Raw genomic sequence first — 20,452 nt, 5'->3', positions numbered from 1 at the left:
TTTATATGGTTTTTTGGTATGTGTTTAAAAAAATCCACATAGCATCAAACTCCATGACCTGTTGTGCAACTTCCTTTATTCACCTAACCGTGTGTTTATGATCTGTCCACACTGATGTATCTAGATCTGATTTTCCCTTTTCATTATGATTTGGCAGGTATTCATCATTTAAATGATTTTACCCCATTTTATTTAGTCAACATGCTACTGATTGATATTTAGGTTGCTTCCAGTTTTTGCTTTAACAAACAATGCTGTGGTAAACATCGTGTGTTCCTGTATTATTATTATTTTTCCTTCTTTAGCAAAGATAGGGCTTCCCTGGTGGATCAGATGGCAAAGAATCCGCCTGCAACGTGGGAGACCTGGGTTCGATCTCTGGGTTGGGAAGATCCCTGGAGGAGGGTATGGCAACGCATTCCAGTATTCTTGCCTAGAGAATCCCCATGGACAGAGGAGCCTGGTGGGCTACAGTCCGTGGGGTTGCAAAGAGTCAGACACAACTGAGAGACTAAGCACAGCACAGCACCCAAAGGTGAACTGCTGGCTTGCAGGATGGATGGTTTTAATTCTGAGAGATAATAGTAGAATTCTTAATACTTAACAGGGAGTAACAGATACTTGTCTGACTTCCTTCTTTCTTGGCAGGACAGATGATAGAGGGTGTAGGCCTGAGAGTCAACAAATCTCATTCCAGACCTGCCCCTGCCACTACCAGGCTGTGTGCTGTGACTTTCTGTTTCTCTCTCTGGGCCTCAGTTTCCCCATCCGTAAGGAGGAGATTGGACCAAATGATCTCTCTCTATCTCTAAAGTTCCTTTCAGTTCTATGAGTCCATGATAGGAGGATCGTACCTGAGGGGTCCCCAACCGCTCTATCAGAGGGACCAGGTGAAGTGGGGCATACTTGGCTTCCAGACGTTTCATCCGGACCTCCAGACGCTCGCCCTCTGCAAAAGGAATGGTAGGCAGAAAATGAGATTCAGGGCACACTGGGGGAAACGGGAAAAGAAGAGCTCTCAGAGGACTTGGTGATGTACTTGCATTCCAGCACTTAGAAGGAGTATGTAGAGCTGTTTTCCTTAGTTCTGGCAAGTGTGATCAGGACTCACTACAAGGAAATATGTTCTATTATCTTTGTCCAGTGGAATAATCTACCTCATGGGGTGGTGAGTTACTCATCACTTGAAGGATGTAGACTAACCTAGACAGCAACATACTAGGGATGTTCTAGAAGGCCAAGGAACAGGCCTGGAGCATCATTTACAATTCCAGCATTAACATCTGCCCAAGGCTTTAACCTTATTCTTTTCTGACTGCAGATCTGAGTTTACTGAGATTAAGAGAGCATAAGATTCAAATTCAAATGGCTAGTTTTTAAAATTAATTTATTCTTTAATTAAAGGATAATTGCTTTAGGGAACTTTGTTGTTTTCTGCCAGACACCAACATGAACTAGCCATAGGTATACATATGTCCCCTCCCTCTTGAACCTCTCTCCCATCTCCCTCCCCACCCCACCCTTCTAGGTTGGTACGGAGCCCCTGTTTGAGTTTCCTGAGTCACACAGCAAATTCTCATTGGCAATATATTTTACATATGATAATATAAGTATTTAGCTGCTTTCAGAGGTTTCTTACCTTTGATGTAGACTCTAGGCAAGATGTTTTGGAAGGGTGCAGCATGAAGCAAATCACAGACTTCCTCCTGAGACTGCAAAGAGAGAGAGAACTTTTATTTTAAACCAGGAAGAATTTTCATCACTAAAGGTTTGAACACTGGAGTCAGTTAGACCTGAGTTCAAACCCTGACTCCTCTACTTAACTAGCTGTGGCATCTTAAGCACATTGCTTAACCTCTCTGAGCCTATTTATCTGAAAAATGAGGATGAGAACAGTACCTATTTTAATGAGTAGGATTGAGAGAATGTATAGCCTCACAGCACAGACCCTGGACATACTGAGTGTATAGTACATTTTCATTACAGTCTTACAAGGAAATTGGTGAAGAATTCAAAGTTTGGTGAAGAATTTGAATTTGGTGAAGAATTCAAAGCAGTGGGATCAGATAGGGATGATGGACCCAGATTATGTTCAACTCGTAGGTGGTGAGCTCAGGCTCATGGGCTCAAGGCAGTAGCCAATCCTACTGGGCAGGATGTCTCAGTGTGAAGGCCTGGGTCTGGTGGGTTTTCTCCATCTTGACTCCAGTGGGTGAAAGTAGAGGGACTAGGGCCCAGACAGACAGGTTCTCACGGGGATTCTTTATGCATAAAAGTAAGCTTAAAAGCAAACATATACTATGACGATTAGGGGCAGACGTAGGCTGCAGTCCATGGGGTTGCTAAGAGTCGGACATGACTGAGTGACTTCACTTTCACTTTTCACTTTCATGCATTGGAGAAGGAAATGGCAACCCACTCCAGTGTTCTTGCCTGGAGAATCCCAGGGACAGGGGAGCCTGGTGGGCTGCCGTCTATGGGGTCCCACAGAGTCGGACACGACTGAAGCGACTTAGCAGCAGCAGCAGCAGGCCTGGAAAGCGAAGTGAAGTTGCTCAGTCGTGTCTGACTCTTTGCGACCCCATGGAGTGTAAGCCTGCCAGGTTCCTCTGTCCATGGGGTTTTCCAGCAAGGATACAGGAGTGGGTTGCCATTTCCTTCTCCAGGGGCCTGGAAGATATGGTCTACTTACTGTCTGTCCCTATGGGCTTACTGTCTGTCCCAGGGCCAGTTCATGATTACTGGATTTCAGATCAGAGGGTATGGAGGGGACCTAGACAAGCCACCCTCCATGGGCCTTGGTTTCTCTTCTTTAACCTGTGGGGATTTGAATTAGGTAAAATCAGCCTTCATTCAACTCTGATACTCTTGGATTCTAAGCACCTGAGAAAATCAGAATTCTGAGTACCTTTGGCTTTCTTCACTAGGCATGGGTGGAACACGGCCATCCTGGAAATCTAGCAGTCCAACTAGCTGCTCGAGAAAGAAACTCCTAAACTCCCTTCAGTTTTTGAAGTGAGGGTAACAGATGGAGGACAATTGAACTTAGAGGGATCTGCCTGATGTAAGTGTAATTCTCAGTTTCTTAGCCAGAGGGGGAAATTTCCTTCCTTTCTTAATTAATCTGTTCCTTCCTAAACCAGTAAATTAAGCAACTTGGTCTTCCTTGCTATGTCTAAGCTTAGATCCTTTGATTCATTATATAATCTGAAAACCTGGCTATTGATTATTCAGGCTGATTCACTGGGGGCGGGGGCGGGGGGTGCGGGCTGGAAACAATAAAATTGCTAAACCTCTGGCCAGACCAGACCAGAAAAAAAAAAAAGAGAGGACACAAATTACCAGTATCAGAAATGAAACAGGGACAGCTTTTAGTTTCATGTATATCTCCCTGTAGTTCTTCTGCATTCAATGTTACTGATTTCTGTTATATCTTTATTATGCCCATCCTTCTGCTTGTTTTGGGTTTGTTTTTCTTTCTCCAGTTTCTTACAGTAGAAGCCTAGACTACTGATTGAACACCTTACTCTTTCTTAACATAACATTCAGGGTCTTCTTTGATACCTCTGATAATCAAGATCTCAGTCCTTCTGGAGGTAGCCCAATCCATTTTAAAACTCTAATGGTTAGAGTTTTAAACCAAAGCAACTTCCCAGTAGTTTCCTTTCAATATCCTTGTTCTGCTCTTTAGAGTATTACTGAATGTGTTTTTCTAGCCTGTATCTTCAGTTCCCTTTCCATTTCTTTACTCCTTTCAGGGCCAAGCAGCTTATTTACCTCTCTTTTTACCTCTCTTTTTACCTCTCTCTCCATTTTCTAGTCTTCACTTCCCTCCACAGCAAACAAAACTATCAAGGCCTGCTGTACCATGTCATGGCAAGGGCTCGGGTAGAGGTTACTGCTCTGTCACCAAGTGCAGTGGACGACTTTCAGTCCTCCTGGTGTGTTAGGCACTGTGACAATGAGTTCTGCTGGGGTCCACTATTTCAACTTCTCTTTTGTAGATTCTCTTACAGGTTTGACTTCTAACCATTCTTTACATGTTGGTTTTCTCCAAGGTTCCCCTTTTCTTCTTGCTTTATTCTATCCAGTTTGTCTCACCTATTCCCAAGTCTATAAGCACTGCCTTTGATCCGTCAACTCTATTTCCTGCCAGATGCCTCTTTGAAGCTCCAGATTTGGATATCTACCTCCTTGTTAGATATTTCCAAAGCTTCATATTTCTAAAGCTGACCTCCTCCCTTTATCTCAGGTTCCTTTGCTCCTAGAATGGCACAATAACCTCATCTGCCATGTCTAAGACCTGGGGCTCATTTTCTCGCTCTTCCTCACCTGCTATGACCAGTAAGTCCTTATATCTTGAATTCTCTCCACATTGACCACAGTACTATGAGCTCCTTAAAGGGAGGAATGTGAGTGTCTCTATTTCTACTTTTTATGTCCAGTGCCCAGTACATAACAGTCTTGCAATAATTATTAAATGAATGCATATTTGTTATATTATATCTCTTAGATGGATAAATGAATTTATTTACCCATGTGACTATTTTCCAAATATGAGAAACCTATTACATTCATTTATCCAACAAATATTTATTGAGTACCAGACATCGTTCTAGGCTTTGCAGATACGATGCTAAACAAGTTAGAGTAGATCTATGCACTCATGTAAATTCTACTGTAGTTGAGAAAGATAAAAACAAGAAAATAAACCAAAAAGTTTCAGATAGTGGTAAGACACAATAGGGTACTAGGCTAGAGTGACTGGGAGTGGGGAAGGGACTACTTCAGAGAGGAGGCTAGGGAAAATCTTTTTGAGGGGGAGTTATTGAAGTAAAGAATTAAAAAAGAGGGAGCAAGCCATTAGATATGAAGCACAAAGGCCCTGGGGCAGAAAGTAAACTAGAGCATAGGGACACAAGTAATCAGCACAGTCTGAGTTCCTAATGGTAGGGAAGAATCAGATCATGTGAGGTCTCACAGCATGGGGTTAAGCCTGGATTTTATTTCAGGTGCAGTGAGAGATAAAATACTCAAGTATTTTAAGCAGAGGGCTGGTATACATACCCCTCCTGCTAAGTTTTTTTTTTTTTTTTCTCTTTTTCTCTGCTAAGTTATATCTTTCTTGCTTTATTTTCTTCCTATAAATGTCTGTGCTCCTTGAAGTGCCTTCTTACTAGAAAAGTTACCCCTTGCATGAACTGTCAATTTTCTGTTTTGTTAAAGTCAATAAAATTGACCTTAGGAGCCACCTTAGGGGATAGAGAAAGGGGAAGAAGGCTCTGGGACCTCTACAACAAGACCAATGCTGTTGCTTTAATTTCACATGATGAGCTTCCATTTCAGTTTCCTTAGGGAAGACAGGAGTGTTCCAGTAGCCCTTCTCTGTACCCTGCCTCAGGTTTGCAACCTGCAGGACCAGAGGTTGTTTGGGAGTGCTTCCTGTTAGCATGCTTCTTGTCTGTTCTCTACCTTGTAATGTCATTTGTTAATGAAGGTGAGGAAAGAGAAGGGTGTGGTTTCCTCACAGAGGTGGGAAAGCATTGTCTGGAAGTTTCCTAAGGATGAACTATTTGGTTATTTGCATGATGAGGTGGCTACATACTCTGCAAGGTGGAAGGTAGTTGTTTGGCATTCATGAGCCGAGGCCATCACAGTTGATAAAAATGTCCAGTTCAGAGCACACAGGGTCTGTGTCAGGGATCTGAACAGGCTTCACAGCAGGCACCTATGCTAATACTGACCAACTCTCGTCCAATCTCTATTCTGAAGGATCACATTTGGCTTTCCACTCTACTAGGAAACCATCTGGCCCCTGGCCTATGAAGGCCACCCAGAATGGGTTTCTTCTCAACTCCTCTCCCCACCAGCTCTTTATGCACCAGTGACAGCAGCTTTCTGTTATTTGAATTTACCATTTGCATAGTCATCACTGAATTTCTACCTTCTCTCTGGAATGCCCACTAACCTGTCTCCCTGCCCTTTGCTTAGTAAACCCCCCCTCTTCTTTCAGATCTCAATTTAAGCATCGTTCCTTCCAGGGAGACTTCTTGGATCCCTCCAATACCTCTCTGCCCATGGGGTTCCTTTGTTATATGTCCTCAAAGAACCAAACTCTTTTCCTTTCTAGCATTTGAACTCAGTCTGTATTGTACATGTCTATATGTGACTATTTGATTAATATCTACCTCCTTCTACTGGAATGTAACATTCATGAAGGTAGGGACAATGATTATTTTTGACTATACTTTATTACCAGGAACAAGCACAGTGACTAGCAGATAGCAAATGCTTAATATATAAGTATGTAGAATAAAAGTTGAAAGTCTGTGGCACATAAGGGAATTTAGACTTAGGACAGAATCTCTCCTATTCTGGGTTTTCTTAACAGGTCTAGATGTTTTCCCTTATCACTATGGGAAGAATTTTTCCTTCAATGTTACTGATTACTCCGTGTGAACACTTCTAAAAAATGCTCCACAGGGCAGGATTTTCAGGAGTTTATTTTCTATTCCTCTTTCTCTTCCTCCCTGTTTTTTCCTACTTGTATGTATTTACTAAATTATTACTATGCATATATTACTTCAAAAAATTAAACTGGAAGAAACTCTGAAAGTACTTTTGAATTTTACAACAAGGAGCTTTTGGGGTCTAGATGCTAGAATCAGACATAAGGAAATAAAATCTTAGCATGGCACTTGGTCCAGCACAGAACAATACTTGCATCGGATTAATAATGTAAAAAGTATTTGCTTTTGTTTTTTTCTCCTTTTGTTAGGCTATGGTTAAAGAAAAAAATCACAGATGAAGAGCAAAATACAAATGTTACAGAAAATACAGCTGTGACAACATAAAAGTAAAAGGGCAGCCGACAGGAAGTAGGAGAGAAGTCTAGAAGTGGAAGTGAGGTCTGTTGATTTCCTCATCTTTCAGGGAAAGAGTCAAGATACTAAATAATGTTACTGAAAGAAGTGTAAGTATACTATTTCTGATTACAAGATAGGACAATATAAATTAAAAAATGTGACATAATCAAATATTGAGAGGAAGAGAGGGAACAGATGTAAATGACCTAAATTTTCATCTTTACCATTAGGGAGTCAATAAGCATTGTTTAAAGTTGCTCATGAAGAAATAGAGGTTAACCTCATATTACCAAGCGTTATGGAGATAACAACTAGAAGAACTAGAAACAGAAATGATTAAAGCAGGCTGCCTTGGGGATGGGGATGCAGGTGGGGGGAGGTGCAGTGGAGACAATAAAGCTTTTCATTATAAGCTCATTTATACTATTTGTCATGTGCAATTAAGAACAGTTTAAAGGAAGCAAAATGAAGAGGTTGGATTAAATGGTCTATAAGGGTCCTTTCCAAGGCTTGGCACCTTGGTGCTTTGTACCCATTTTCTGCTTTACCCCTCCAAGCATCCTGTGATGCAGGTCTAATAATCCCTATCCTATGCACAAAGATGCTGAGACTTTTGGGAGATGGAGTGTCCCAACCAGGTCCGCACAGTGATAAGGAAGCAGCAGGGCTGATACTGGGACCCAGGGCCACCTCACTTCCATACCCACTGCTTTTCCATAGCCACTCGTGCAGCCAAAGCCTTGGGAAGACTGAAATACTGCCCCCTGCATTATACGTACACTTTATGAAAACCATATTCAATTATTCAAAATAGAGACAGAAGGAAATTACTATAAAATCTCACTCTTGAGAAGCTTTTTAGCCGCACTCATATCTGATAGTAAAGAATCCACCAACCGTGCAAGGAACCTAGGTTCGCTCCCTGGGTTGGGAAGATCCCCTGGAGAAGGGAATGGCAACCCACTCCAATATTCTTGCCTGGAGAATCCCATGGACAGAGGAGCCTGGTGAAGTACAGTCCATGGGGTCGCAGAGTTGGACACAACTGAGCAACTAACATGTTCATATCTGATAAGATCACATCATTCTTTGCTTTATTTACTGGGATTTTGGTCCTACCAACTAACATTCTTTCAACTAAAAAAAAGAAAAACTTTGACATATATATGCAGTTTGAAGAGGAATGGAAAGTCTCATGTCATCCTCTAGCTGAAAAAATAGGCGATAACTGACAGTTGTTTCCTAAAATCCAGAGGTTACTTCTATCCTGAATTTGTGTAAATGATTTCTTTGCAGGCAAATAATTTTTAAAGTTCTGCTGGTGTGATTCCAAGGTAAATAACTGGGCTGCTCATGTGCTCAACCTATCCCTATAAATTCCTTTTGCCTGCCCCTCTCCCAAACCACACTCTACTTATTCTTGTCCATCCTGCAAAGTCCCATCCAAAGATTCAGCGTCTAGGGGTCTTCCACACCCCTTCAGTCTCCAGTAGTTTTCTCTTTAAAACTGATTAGCATGCTTATTCATCCAGGTCCCCACCAAGCTGTTTGTAGGCTGGGCTCTCTAGTCCAGCCACAGCCCAGGGTACTTCTGAGGGAGAATCCAAGCAGCATCTCATATCCCATGCAAACAGCTATCAAGAGTCTTCTTACAGGGCCCAACCACACGTAGGACCTGCATTTCACTTGCTCTGAAAGGCCATCACAGGACTACAGAGAACATGGGTATAATATTATCTAGAGACCAAACAAGGAGGTGCCAAACTCTCAACACTTTCATTCTGACTAGGATGCAGCCTGAGCAGAAATTAAGTCAATCATTCAGCAAATAGTAGGCATCTGCTATAGCAACTTGCTCTGTGAGGTGAAGCTACAACAGGAAGTGAGGCAGACCTAATGCATGGTCCTTACTAAGATGAGGAGGGAAGTGAGTCACATGGGCAGTTCTAGTAAGTGCTGTATTGGGGTATGTGGGAGCTGTGGGAATATGTAATAGGGGCCACCGATCCATACTTCTGGGGAGGATGATGGGGAAGACTTCCTGGAGAAGGAAATGCTGAGACATGAACCAAGGCTAAGTGTTGGACAGGTAAGAGTGAACAGCACCTGCCAAAGGCCCCAAAGCAAGAGGGACTGCAGTGGGACAGGGGCTGACAGTTGAATAAGACTGACGCTTTCAGTGCTGGGGGAAGGTTGCATGAGATAAGGAAAGAGGGCTGAGCAGGATCTTGTAAACTTTGCTTAGATGTTTGGATGCTATCCTGATGGTTTTAATCAGGGAAGCGGCATGATCCCATGTACATTTACAGTTTTTGGCTGCAAGAAAGACAGCAATGGTGCGAGGTTGTGGGGTCGGGGAGCAAAAGGGGTGCTGGAATAGGTCAAGCAAGAGATAGCAAGGCCTGGAGTAGTGGCCAAGGAGACAGAGTGGGAAGCAGATGCCAGACAGCCAAATGCGGACTGGATGTGTCAGCAGAGAGAGAGAAAGGACATGTGTACTGGGCCACTCACAGGCCAGAAGACACAGCAAGACTGCAGGCGGGAGGAAGCTGAGAGCAGACCCAGGAGGCGAGTCTCTGTACATCCAAGAGAAGATGTCTAAAAGGCAAGTGGACACAAGGCCTAGGGCCCCGCAGAGTCCACAAAGTGGACCCAAACTTGGGAATCATCAACATGAGGATGGGATGGACTCCAGGGGAAAGGAATACACAAGTGCAAGGTCTGAGTGGGCACTTCTCCAGGGAACTGGATTTTTCCAGATATTTCAATTTCTCTGACTCTATGAGACCAAAGAAAGAGAAAGTGCACAGTGGCACTTGTGATGAAGGGGAGACTGATAAATTTTGGGCACATCCACGTCTACCAAAACACAACCCGAACAGGGACGGCAGGCCCCCTTTCCAGCCAGGGGTGGGGCAGAACGCACTGAGTGTTACCTCTTTCCTTCCTCCCTTCAGTTCATCAAATACTCACGGCGTGCTTACTGTTTTCTGACCAGAGTGGGGCCTGGATGCTGCAGGAGACATGATGACAGCTAAGACTGGAAAAACTAGATTTTAATAAAATTTGTAATTTAATGGAGGAAGAGGGTTAAGGACACTTGTGACTGGGGAAATAAACAGAATCACTAGGTACAAAAGAAATTGGCAACCAAGGGCCCTGGAGACTCAAAGGAGGGAGAAACAACACCAAGTGTCTTGCAGAGAATAGGCGTTTGATAAAGTGTGTGCTGAACACAAGACCTGCGGGGAATGAGGTAATGATGGGCCTGGCAGGATGGGCAGGGGAAGACGCAATCACAGACAGAGGGAAGATGAGGTCAGAGATGAGACGGCTGCTGTATACCGAGCAGGACTCATTTGCTTGGTGGGTGAGTGAGGGAGGGGTGGGTTGGTGAGCTGCAGGCAGTCAGACCCCCCTGTATTAGGGAACTACCAGGGAAGGCAAGTCAAAGCTCCTTGCTGGGCTGTGGGAAGAGGAGGGAAGGGGCTCTAGTAACCTCATTTCATACAAAGGCTCTGGAGAAATATGGACGTAGCCCCAGCACCTTGAGGGATTTAATCATTTCCCCAGTGGCTCATCCCCTTCATGGATTATAGCCTTGTCATGGCGAAGGGGCTTGTGTAACTCAATAAAGCTATGAGCCATTCCATGCATGGCCACCCAAGATAGACAAAGCTGGCTTAAAATTTGGCATTCAAAGAACTAAGATCATGGCACCCAGTTTTATCACTTAAGGCAAATAAAAGGAGAAAAACTGGAAGCAGTGACAGACTTTATTTTCTTGTGCTCCAAATCACTGCAGATGGTGACTGGAGCCATGAAACTAAAAGACGTTTGCTCCTTGGAAGGAAAGCTATGATAAACAGAGATATCACTTTTGTCTATATAGTCAAAGCTAGAGTTTTTCCAGGAGTCATGTATGGATGCAAGAGTTGGACCAAAAGAAAGCTGAGTACTAAAGAATTGATGCTTTCAAATTGTGGTGCTGGAGAACACTCTTTGAGAGGGAGAAAGACTTGCAAGGAGATCAAGCCAGTCAATCTTAAAGGAAATCAAGCCTGAATATTCATTAGAAGGACTAACACTGAGGCTCTAATACTCTGGCCACCTTATGCAAAGAGGTGACTCATTGGAAAAAACCCTGATGCTGGTAAAGATTGAAGGCAAAAGGAGAAGAGGGGGACAGAGGATGAGATGGTTAGATAGCATCAGTGATTCAATGGACGTGAATCTGAGCAAACTCCGGGAGACAGTGAAGGACAGTGAAGACTGGCGTGCTGCAGTCCATGGGGTTACAAAGACTTGGATATGACTTAGCGACTGAACAGCAGCAGCAAAAAACAACCAGTGGCTCACAGCTGTCAAGTACAGAGGTGACCTGAATCCCAGATTTCTAAGTCCAAAGATACACCCTGTCCAGGAGAGTACCAGGGAAATCAACCTGAAATTGGGCTGAGAGAGCCTTATATAACATGCCCTGGTCATCTCCTCTGCCTCTTAATGCTTTTTGGTCTTATTCTGTGTAATGGTCTCCAGACTCAGTGAAACCATTTCTTAATTAAAAGGTATTGCATATTCTTTTGGATATAGGCAGAGCATAAATAAATATGGTAATACTTCTTATTTAATATGGTCACTGGGCCTTCTCTAAAACCAACCTCACCCTGCTCTTTCACTGCACTCCACTTGATGAGTTTTACAGCCTTGGATGGAAAAAGTGGAAAAAGGTCTTTCCTGAGAGGCATCAAGGCATGAGGATTCCCATGTAACTATGGCACATCTCAAGTAGGAAATACTGATTTCAAAACTCTAAGTGACCAGTTAGAATCTGTTGGGTGGAAAGTGCCCTCACCTTCTGAGTTTTCCGAACTCATCATGAAGCCCAGTGGACTGTGCCACTTAGGACACATCTTCAGAACTGCTGGATTGCACACCCAAACTGCTAGGTGTTGGGAGGGAGAGGCTTGGGCTGCAATACAGTCTGCAACGCAACAGCAGAGGCCCCAGGGAACTGTGTTCATTGCAAGTCACTGAAGTGTGAAATTAGCAAATTCAGGGACTGGGAAAAAATGGAATGAAGTCCGAGTTTTAATTGGAACAAAGACCCATAGTTTGCCTTCCATCGTGTTGCCTGGAAATGGAAATAGCTGACTGGCTAATAACACCTAGTTAGCATCCTATGTCTTGCCATATTGCCTTCTTCTATGGACTGTACAACTGACCAAGAGGAGGGGGGCAGTTCAGTTGCCTCATAGATACCAAAGCAGGACAAACTCCAGTGCTGGCATGTCAGGACAACTGGGCCATTTCCAGGGGGCTCAGACCACTCTTTCTGGGGGAGAGTGAGAAGGATTTATTTTAGGGGAGGGGGTGGATCTCCAGTAGAGATGACAAAAAAAGTATCACCCAGGGTTGCTGTGAATGGTTTATGAAGATAGTATACTATCCAAGGATATCCCATCCTGCTGCTGCTGCTACTAAGTTGCTTCAGTCGTGTCCGACTCTGTGTGACCCCATAGATGGCAGCCCACCAGGCTCCGCCATCCCTGGGATTCTCCAGGCAAGAACACTGGAGTGGGTTGCCATTTCCTTCTCCAATCCTAGGGGGTTTCAAATATATGGTAGACATCAGATATGGGCTGTTTATAATGATTTTCCAACAGATATATTTTGGTCTCCAAAAAAATCAATACATTAATATTGCAAAAGAAGAAGGCATAAGATCTCGAGAAAAGATATCTTTTCATGATTTGCCTGAAGGCAACATGTGTGCTAGTGATGGCCCCGGGGTCATCTCAAGTACTGACCATGGCTGAGAGGCAGTGGGTGTTCCTGGAGAGGATTCTGACACCAGACTCAGCAGGATGGCCCATGAATATCTGCCTTAGGTTAGAATAAGGGCACTGGCACTTAGGTTACAGATTTGTTATCCTTGATTTCCAAGAGCCATCAACAGCAATGACATTTTAACCACTTTCCATGTGCTATTTGATTGGACATTTGTCATTTTCTTCTGGAAATGCACCCAATATTTAATTCAGCCTCTAGGAAAAGGTTTTCCTTTGAAAAACTATTAATTTAGCATTCACAGCTTTTTTCCTCAGATACACAGAAATAATTGACATACTACATTGTGTAAGTTTAAGGTGTATGACACAATAATTGATATATATATATATTGCAAAATGATTACCACAATAAGCTTAGTTGACGCTTTCTTCACCTCACACAATTACCACTTTTGTTCTTACTGTTGTGAACATTTAAGATGTACTCTCTCAGCAGCTTTCAAGTATACAATACAGTATTGTTAGATACAGTCACTGTGCAGAACATGAGCTATGTTTTTAAAATGGTCACTCTACCCCTTTATCTTTGGCTATTTTTGAAAAAATAGAAATTGCAGATACACTTTTTTTTTATAAAAGGAAAATTTATAACCTCATCATGCAGGGGGTCATCATTGATAACCTTCTGGGGTCTGTCCAGCTAGTTTTTACCGTGCATAAAACATTTAAGCGTAGATCTTAAAATAAGAATGGAATATAAAATAGCACTCTTCTGTAAACTCTTTTTATCACTTAGTGTATACTCTCAACATCTCACCAAGCACAGTACAGAGGTTCTATGAGTTTCTACTTCAGTGTTTTTCTTTGGCTTGTTTTTGTTTATGCCTGGAGGAGGTCTTTTTGTTCCGCTATACCCTTTCTTGAGTGATCTTCCTACTCCTCAGAATTACCTGGCAAGTGAATAACTGTCGAAGAACTGACTTTCACAGCATTATCTATCTCCCAAACAGTCTCAGTGGACTTGGTATTTTAGCCGGCTTCTAAAGATCAAAGAATATTTCAAATCAACAAAGTAAGCCCTTAATAGGAGAATTCCAAACACTGTGACAGAAAGTAGAAGAGATGCTTTGTTTTGGGGGTGCTCTAGCTGCCCTTGAATTATAAATGCCAAGGGGGTAAATGTCACCAAGCATTAGGGTAGAAGCCAAGGATAGTAAGAGTCAGCCTTGGTCCTGATGCAGGTCTTTGGGGAACCTCAGGCTTCTCATCTCTAGCCTGACCTTCTGGAGAAGGCAATGGCAACCCACTCCAGTACTCTTCCCTGGAAAATCCCATGGATGGAGGAGCCTGGTAGGCCACCATCCATGGGGTCGCGAAGAGTCGGACACGACTGAAGCGACTTAGCAGCAGCAGCAGCAGCAAGCTGACCTTCAAGGGTCAGGTTGGTAGCCAGGGAGAGAGTGGCAATGAAAGATGGGTTTGAAGGAAAAGGTACGGCTGAATAATCTGGGCCATTATTTGGACTTTGAAGGCCAAAGTCAGGACTTCGAATTTTTAGTACCAATGACAGCAGAGATCAACAAAACATTATAAATCAACTATACTTGATAAATTGAAAATAAAGATTTTTCAGTAATGAGAAGCTACCTGTCAGTTTGAAGCTGGAGAGTAGCATGATCTGGTTTACAATGGTATGAAAATCTTTCTGCTGCTACATGGGCAAATCAGCTCTGTCTTTTTTGTCTCCCTAATGCTTTACCTACTAGCACACTGCCCACAGAGCAAGAATGGAAAGGCAGAGAGGCCATCAAAGAAGCTGCATGGAAACATGTCTCTTAAGTTGAGCACAGGGAAAAGGCACTGCTGTTTTCTTTTCTCTCAAAGACCCAGAAGCAGAGGGAGGGTCTCACCCCCATGGATCCTGGGAGGAGGGCAGCTGACTGTTCTGGGTGTGCTCCCAGCGGCGCTCACAAGCCGAGTGGCCTCCTAATTCACACTGGCCAGCTTCCCCAGCTTTGGCTTTCTATGGTCCTGAACTGCTATTTCCTGCTCACAAATCAAACAGATGGGCAGCATGAGAGTCGTGGCTGAGTTTGGCACTAGCAGATGCCTCAATAAATTTAGGAAATGAGGTCAGAAGTAGCTCTGGGGCTTATGTTACCAAGAATAAATCTCACCAACTAGCAGAAGTAGCTAAAAAACAACAAAAAAAAACCCCTTATAACTTTTCTTCCTTCTTATACCTCATGACCTTGTCTGCTCAATGACCCTTTTTCTTAGCTTTCCAGATTCTATGATGCAGTTTCCTTCACACAGTCCTCAAGTTTGTGCTATGAAAAACATCAGACATATTAAATACAAAACATCTGAAAGAACTACGAACATCCCTATACTCTTGATGTAGAGTTCTAGTGAACATTTTACTGTATCTGCTTTGACTCTCTGATTTACTGAATCATCTGAAAGTGAGCTGAAGCCACTGCATCAATTATTCTTAAATAGTTCAGCACGCAATTCCTAAAAAGGACATCCTCCCATGTAACCTCAGTATTGTGATCACCTACATCAAAAATTCTTGATATCATATAACATACTAACATTTCCTGACTGTTCTTAAGGAGTCTTTTTATAGCATTTTTTGGGGGATCCAGGATCCAATCATGATGAGTTTTCTAAAGTATAAAGATGAAGCAGTTGCTCTACCAAGTGAAAAGTGAAAGTCGCTCAGTTGTGTCTGTCTCTTTCTGACCTCATGGACTGTAGCCTGCCAGGCTCCTCCATCCATGGAATTCTCTAGGCAAGAATACTGGAGTGGGTATGCCCTTCTCCAGGGGATCTTCCCAACCCAGGGATTGAACTCGTCTCCTGCATTGCAGGCAGATTCTTTACCATCTGAGCCACCAGGGAAAGCCTTGCTTTATCAAAAAGTACCCTAATGAGTCTCTCGTTTGGGAACTGATGTGTGCTCCCGCTTCTGCACAGGGTCCTCCCTGGGAGGGGCTAATGAGTGGCAACTGCTACACTTACCAAGTGCCACACCAATGCTTATTATTCCTATTGCTTAGGACAGCCACTAACGTTATCACAGTTCTAGATTAGTAACAATCAAGAGCTACTGTAAAAGTGCTCTCTGTTAATAGAGAAAGTAAAAATTAAGAGGTTTCTGGAGTCAGGATGCAAAAATACTTTATTGAAAGAAACCCACATTAAAATTCAAGGGATAAGTATTTCATTTTGCTTTCAGTCTTAATATTTTCCTTTTCTATTTACTTAATTTAAAACTGATGAACTATGAGGGATTTCCATGAAATACCACAAAACTTTATGTTCCCAATTCACTCACTCTAGGAGGCTAACTGGGAACTTGTTATCTCTTGGTTAACGGACATCATAAAGATTCAGGATACATATTTTTTTTAAAAAGTGTGATCTTACATGTGTCAGATTCATGTAGAACAGCATTAGATTCTACCTTTAGGCTCTGCTTCTCGGTGAAAAACTATGTACCCGTTTTAGCGGATTTCCTAAGGGGAAGCATCAAACCATTCTCAAAACAGTATTTTCTTAAATAACATTCTGAGTCTCGAGACAACACAGACAATAACACGGATACATTTTTTGTTTTGTCTTTGTCAAGTGAGTGTGGGGAAATGAACTGGAAAACTTGAGGTGGAGCACCCCACAGGAATCCCAGCTCTGGCTTTCCCGCGGGCTGTGGGTGGCAGGACAGGGCCTGACCGAGGGCCCAGCCGTCTAAACACTGCCTTATAAGGATGCATGTAGATGTCAGTGTCAGTACTTCCTGTGAACTGATGTTAAGCCCCAAGGATACAGGGCCTGTAGAACAGTCGTGAAATGAGGCTTCCCACATCCACCACAGCCCTCCTTTGTACGCAAAGTATGAGCTGCAGCTTTCAGCCCCTCACTGGGGACTCCAGGGGCAGTGGAGAACTCACCTGAGGTTTGTTACATCTGCTCCTGCTCCATCATTTCCAGGAGCTCTCTGTAGCCCTGGCTGAATAAACCAGCAACTTAGCTTTATCTGATTATGCATGTGTGCGTGTGGGGGTGGTCTTTCCCTACCAGGCTATGCCTTACTTGAATAATAAAAATACTCTATATTACTGTTTCACCCTCCACCTCTTCCCCTAGCCCATGAATCATCAAGGGGAAAATTAATTATTATTATTCTAGATTAGAATCATGTCTGGTCAACTAGGAAAGATCTATAGCCAAGAAACTGACCCAGAGAGCAGCTTTTCCTTTCCCACAAATGCATATCAGCGTCTCCCAAGGTTGGCATTTTCCAAAGGGTGGGAAACGAGGGGGTCCAGGGCAGTGGAATTTCATAACAGAGAGTCACAGTGAGAATGTCTTTTTCCTTTTCAGTTTCCTGTTAATCTTTCTGACAATGTCAACGACGAGGTCTCCATCTGGAAGCAGTAGGTCTTCCCACTTCTGTAACATTTGCTAATGTCTGTTTTTAACAGAGAAAATGTGCAGGCCTCACTCAGGGCCCAGGCAGGGAGCAACTGGAATTATGTCATTATCTTTTGTTTTCATTGGATTTATTATTTTGGTTGCTTTCTAATGACAGTGAGAGAGAATGGTTTTTTAAAATGGAAAATGATATGATGTTTCCTTTTAAAAGAAGGTAAAAAGTTATTTTAGATACAATTATTACATAAATAACAGGAGCAGGGGTCTGCAGATACGGCAAGAATTGTGACAACATGTCAATGACTACTCTGTGGCAATGCTAGTTGAGAAGACAACCTCTAGAACAGGGCTCTCCTCCCTGGCTGCACATTACAGTTCCGTGTGGAGCTTTCAGCCGGGGGCCTACTTGCAAAGATTCTGCTTTTCTTCCCACAAATCCTAGCTCATTTCCAATCAAGAAAGCCACTGCATTCAGGGTCTGGGCTGGAAGAAACTCTCATACGCTCAGGCCGAGGGGAGCCACTTGATGGTGCCTGGATGTAGGGACAGAATCCATGTCCTGTGTAGCTGGGGGTGTCTTTTTTCAGGGTGAGGGGCAAAATAAGTGGATCAAGTAGAGGTGGGAATATGGAGTGAGAGTCTGAGTTGGGTGGTGGTGGTGGGGGGTTGCTTCTGATTTCCCATGCATTGGGACCATGTATATTTTTTAAGCATGGGTGTATTTCCTTTAAAGGAAGAAAAACAATAAATCTTATTGCACTGAATTCAAACAATAAATGTACAGTATAGAGGACCCCTATCACCTGTTCCTGCCTGCATCACACCCCGCAGAGGTAACCTCTCTTTTCAGCTTGGTGACTATTACTTTTATAACTAAACAAAGTAAAAAAAAAAAATATATATATATATATATATATATGGAAAATTAATATGCTGGAACGTGAACACACTGAAATGTGAACAATGGTTATCTTGGTGTGGCACTATGGTTTCTGTTTTATTCTTTCTGAACCTGTTGTCTAGCAATGCATTGATTTCAGTTATGCCATGAGAAAAGCAAAATTAAAGAAAACGGACTACATAGTGGAAGCAGGAAATAGAGGGGTCAGACATGGAGCTGGAACTAAAACGAAAATAAAAACAAAAGCCAACAGAGCAATTTGCAAAGCTCAGCAGAACAGCTCTCTGGCCTTGAGTACTTGAACTGTGAGGGTCTTGGGTTCTTGTCTTAACTTCTGCACTAGCTGAGTAGCTGCAGCTCTGAGAAGGTTATCTCCTTCTCAGGGCCTTAGTTTCCTATCTGCAAACTGTGGAACTAGGATTGCATCAGATCAGTAGTTCTCAGCAAGAGGGAGGGTTTGTCCTCCAAGGGAATACTAAGCAGTAGATGAAGACATTTTTGGTTGTCACAACTGGGGAAGTGCTCCTGTGTTCTAGCAGGCACAGCCCAGGGATGCGGCTCAGCAACTTGCCACACACAGGAGGTACCCCCAACTACGGACTATCTGGCCCCCGATGTCAGCGGTGCTGAGGTCAAGACACCTGCCCTGGATGGCCCCTGACGACTCTTGCACCTCTGAGCAGCCTTCAGATCTATGAGTTTGGGGCTGAACTGTCCTCAATTCCTATAAAGGTAAGAACCACTCTTGACTGACCAGTATGACTATGGCTCACTTAGTTATTAGGATGAGAAAATAAACAAACAACAGGGCCTAAGGCAGGGAACACTCTCAAGTGTTCAAGTGACTCTCAAGTCCTGGACGGGAGGTCTGGCCGCAAAAGGCAGACAGAAGGGCTGCCTCCTTTGCAGGGATGCCGGCCTCCCTTGCTCCCGTGAACGAATAGGGCCCTCTCCTGGTGTGCACTGGCATAGCAAACAATGGGCTGATGGCTTGAAAACCACACAACATTTGAACCAAAACTTTACGTTGTGGAATACTTCCTTATGATTTCTCAGAGTAAAAGATAGTAGAGACGATACTAGTCACTAGTAATAGAATTTCCTTTAAAAACACAATAGGTTTATAAACAGATACCTAACACATATGGTTCATTTCAGATTTGATTCAAGTATTCATTAAAAGCCTCCCATGACCAGCCCTTTGTGGACACTTGATAAATGACAGACACAGAACTACGTCTGCAGACCAGGAAGAGGGCTTTTCAATTAGTGGTGCTGAGGCAACTTAGGAAAGAAATGAAGTTGGCTTTCTACTTCCCATTCAACACAAACATCCATTCCAGGTGAATAATAGACTTAAAGTTCTATTGAGCCTGGAGAGGCTAAACTCTAAAACTCTCAGAAGATAACTTATCTTCATGATTTAAGAATAGGGGACATCTCTTTAAACAAGTCACAAGAGCATCAACCACACAGGAAAATGTAGATGAGAAATACAATAAACCTTAAGAACTTTTGTTCATTGAAAGACATGCCACAGAAATATATTTGTAATACATGTATCTACGTATATTGGAGAAGGAAATGGCAATCCACTCCAGTATTCTTGCTTGGAGAATCCCATGGACAAAGGAGCCTGGCAGGCTACAGTCCATGGGGTTGCAAAGAGTTGGACACGGTTGAGTAATGAACACACTCACAGACAGTATATAAATCATTGCTACAAATCAACAGGAAAAGATAACTCAGTAATAAAATAGGCAAAAATACTGAACAACATTTCACAAGAGTCTGTCCAAATGGGAATACCATATGGAAAGAGTTCAGCATCCTTAGTCATCAGGGAAATCAAAACCATAGTGAGATATCACAACACATCCACCAACGGCTGTAACTGAAAAGACAGATGATCCAACTGTTCATGAGGATGTGAAGAAATGAAAACTCCCACGCATTGCTGAACGGAGTATACACTGGTACAACCACCTTGTATAGCTTTTTGGCAGTATCCACTGAAGCTAAACATAATGTCTTCACATCAATCCAGCTATTCTGCTACTAGGTATCTACCCAATAAAAGAGAGACCACACAGGGGACTTCCCTGGCGGTCCAGTGGTCAAGACTCTGCACTTTCAATGCAGGGGGCACAGGTTTGATCCCTGGCTGGGTAACTGAGATCCGGCATACTGCGCTGCATGGTCAAAAAAATAGAAAACTAAATAAAATAAAAAATGGCCTTATAAAAAGAAAAAAAAGAGGTATATGCTAGAGTAGCAATTTAATAAAACTAATAATTATTGATTTAAAATTAATAATTAAAAAATGAGAGCATTTCTGCCAAAAGAAATATATAAGAACATTCATGGTTTCTTTATTCATGGCATTATCAAACAGTAAGCAATGAAAACATCCATCCACAGTAAAATGGGTGATCCAACTAGTCTATGCAGTG

General features: G+C 42.9%; 1 protein-coding gene across 1 annotated transcript in view; it reads right to left on the bottom strand.

The window, feature by feature from the left end:
- The window catches only part of CYFIP2 (cytoplasmic FMR1 interacting protein 2), a 134,375-nt gene that overhangs the window by 13,333 nt on the left and 100,590 nt on the right, over window positions 1-20,452 (bottom strand). Inside the window, exons 27-28 of the mRNA XM_086413755.1 lie at window positions 1,640-1,712; window positions 855-949 (exon numbers count right to left, since the gene is read on the bottom strand). Of these exons, the coding sequence (XP_086269881.1) occupies window positions 855-949; window positions 1,640-1,712 (168 nt within the window). The remainder of the gene's footprint in view (window positions 1-854; window positions 950-1,639; window positions 1,713-20,452) is intronic.

The sequence above is a fragment of the Bos grunniens genome, chromosome 7 (assembly GCF_055505025.1).
Source record: "Bos grunniens cultivar Pamir isolate PY7600 chromosome 7, Bosgru_T2T1.0, whole genome shotgun sequence".
NCBI classification, from domain to species: Eukaryota; Metazoa; Chordata; class Mammalia; order Artiodactyla; family Bovidae; genus Bos; species Bos grunniens.
This window is presented reverse-complemented; position numbering and strand designations above follow the sequence as displayed.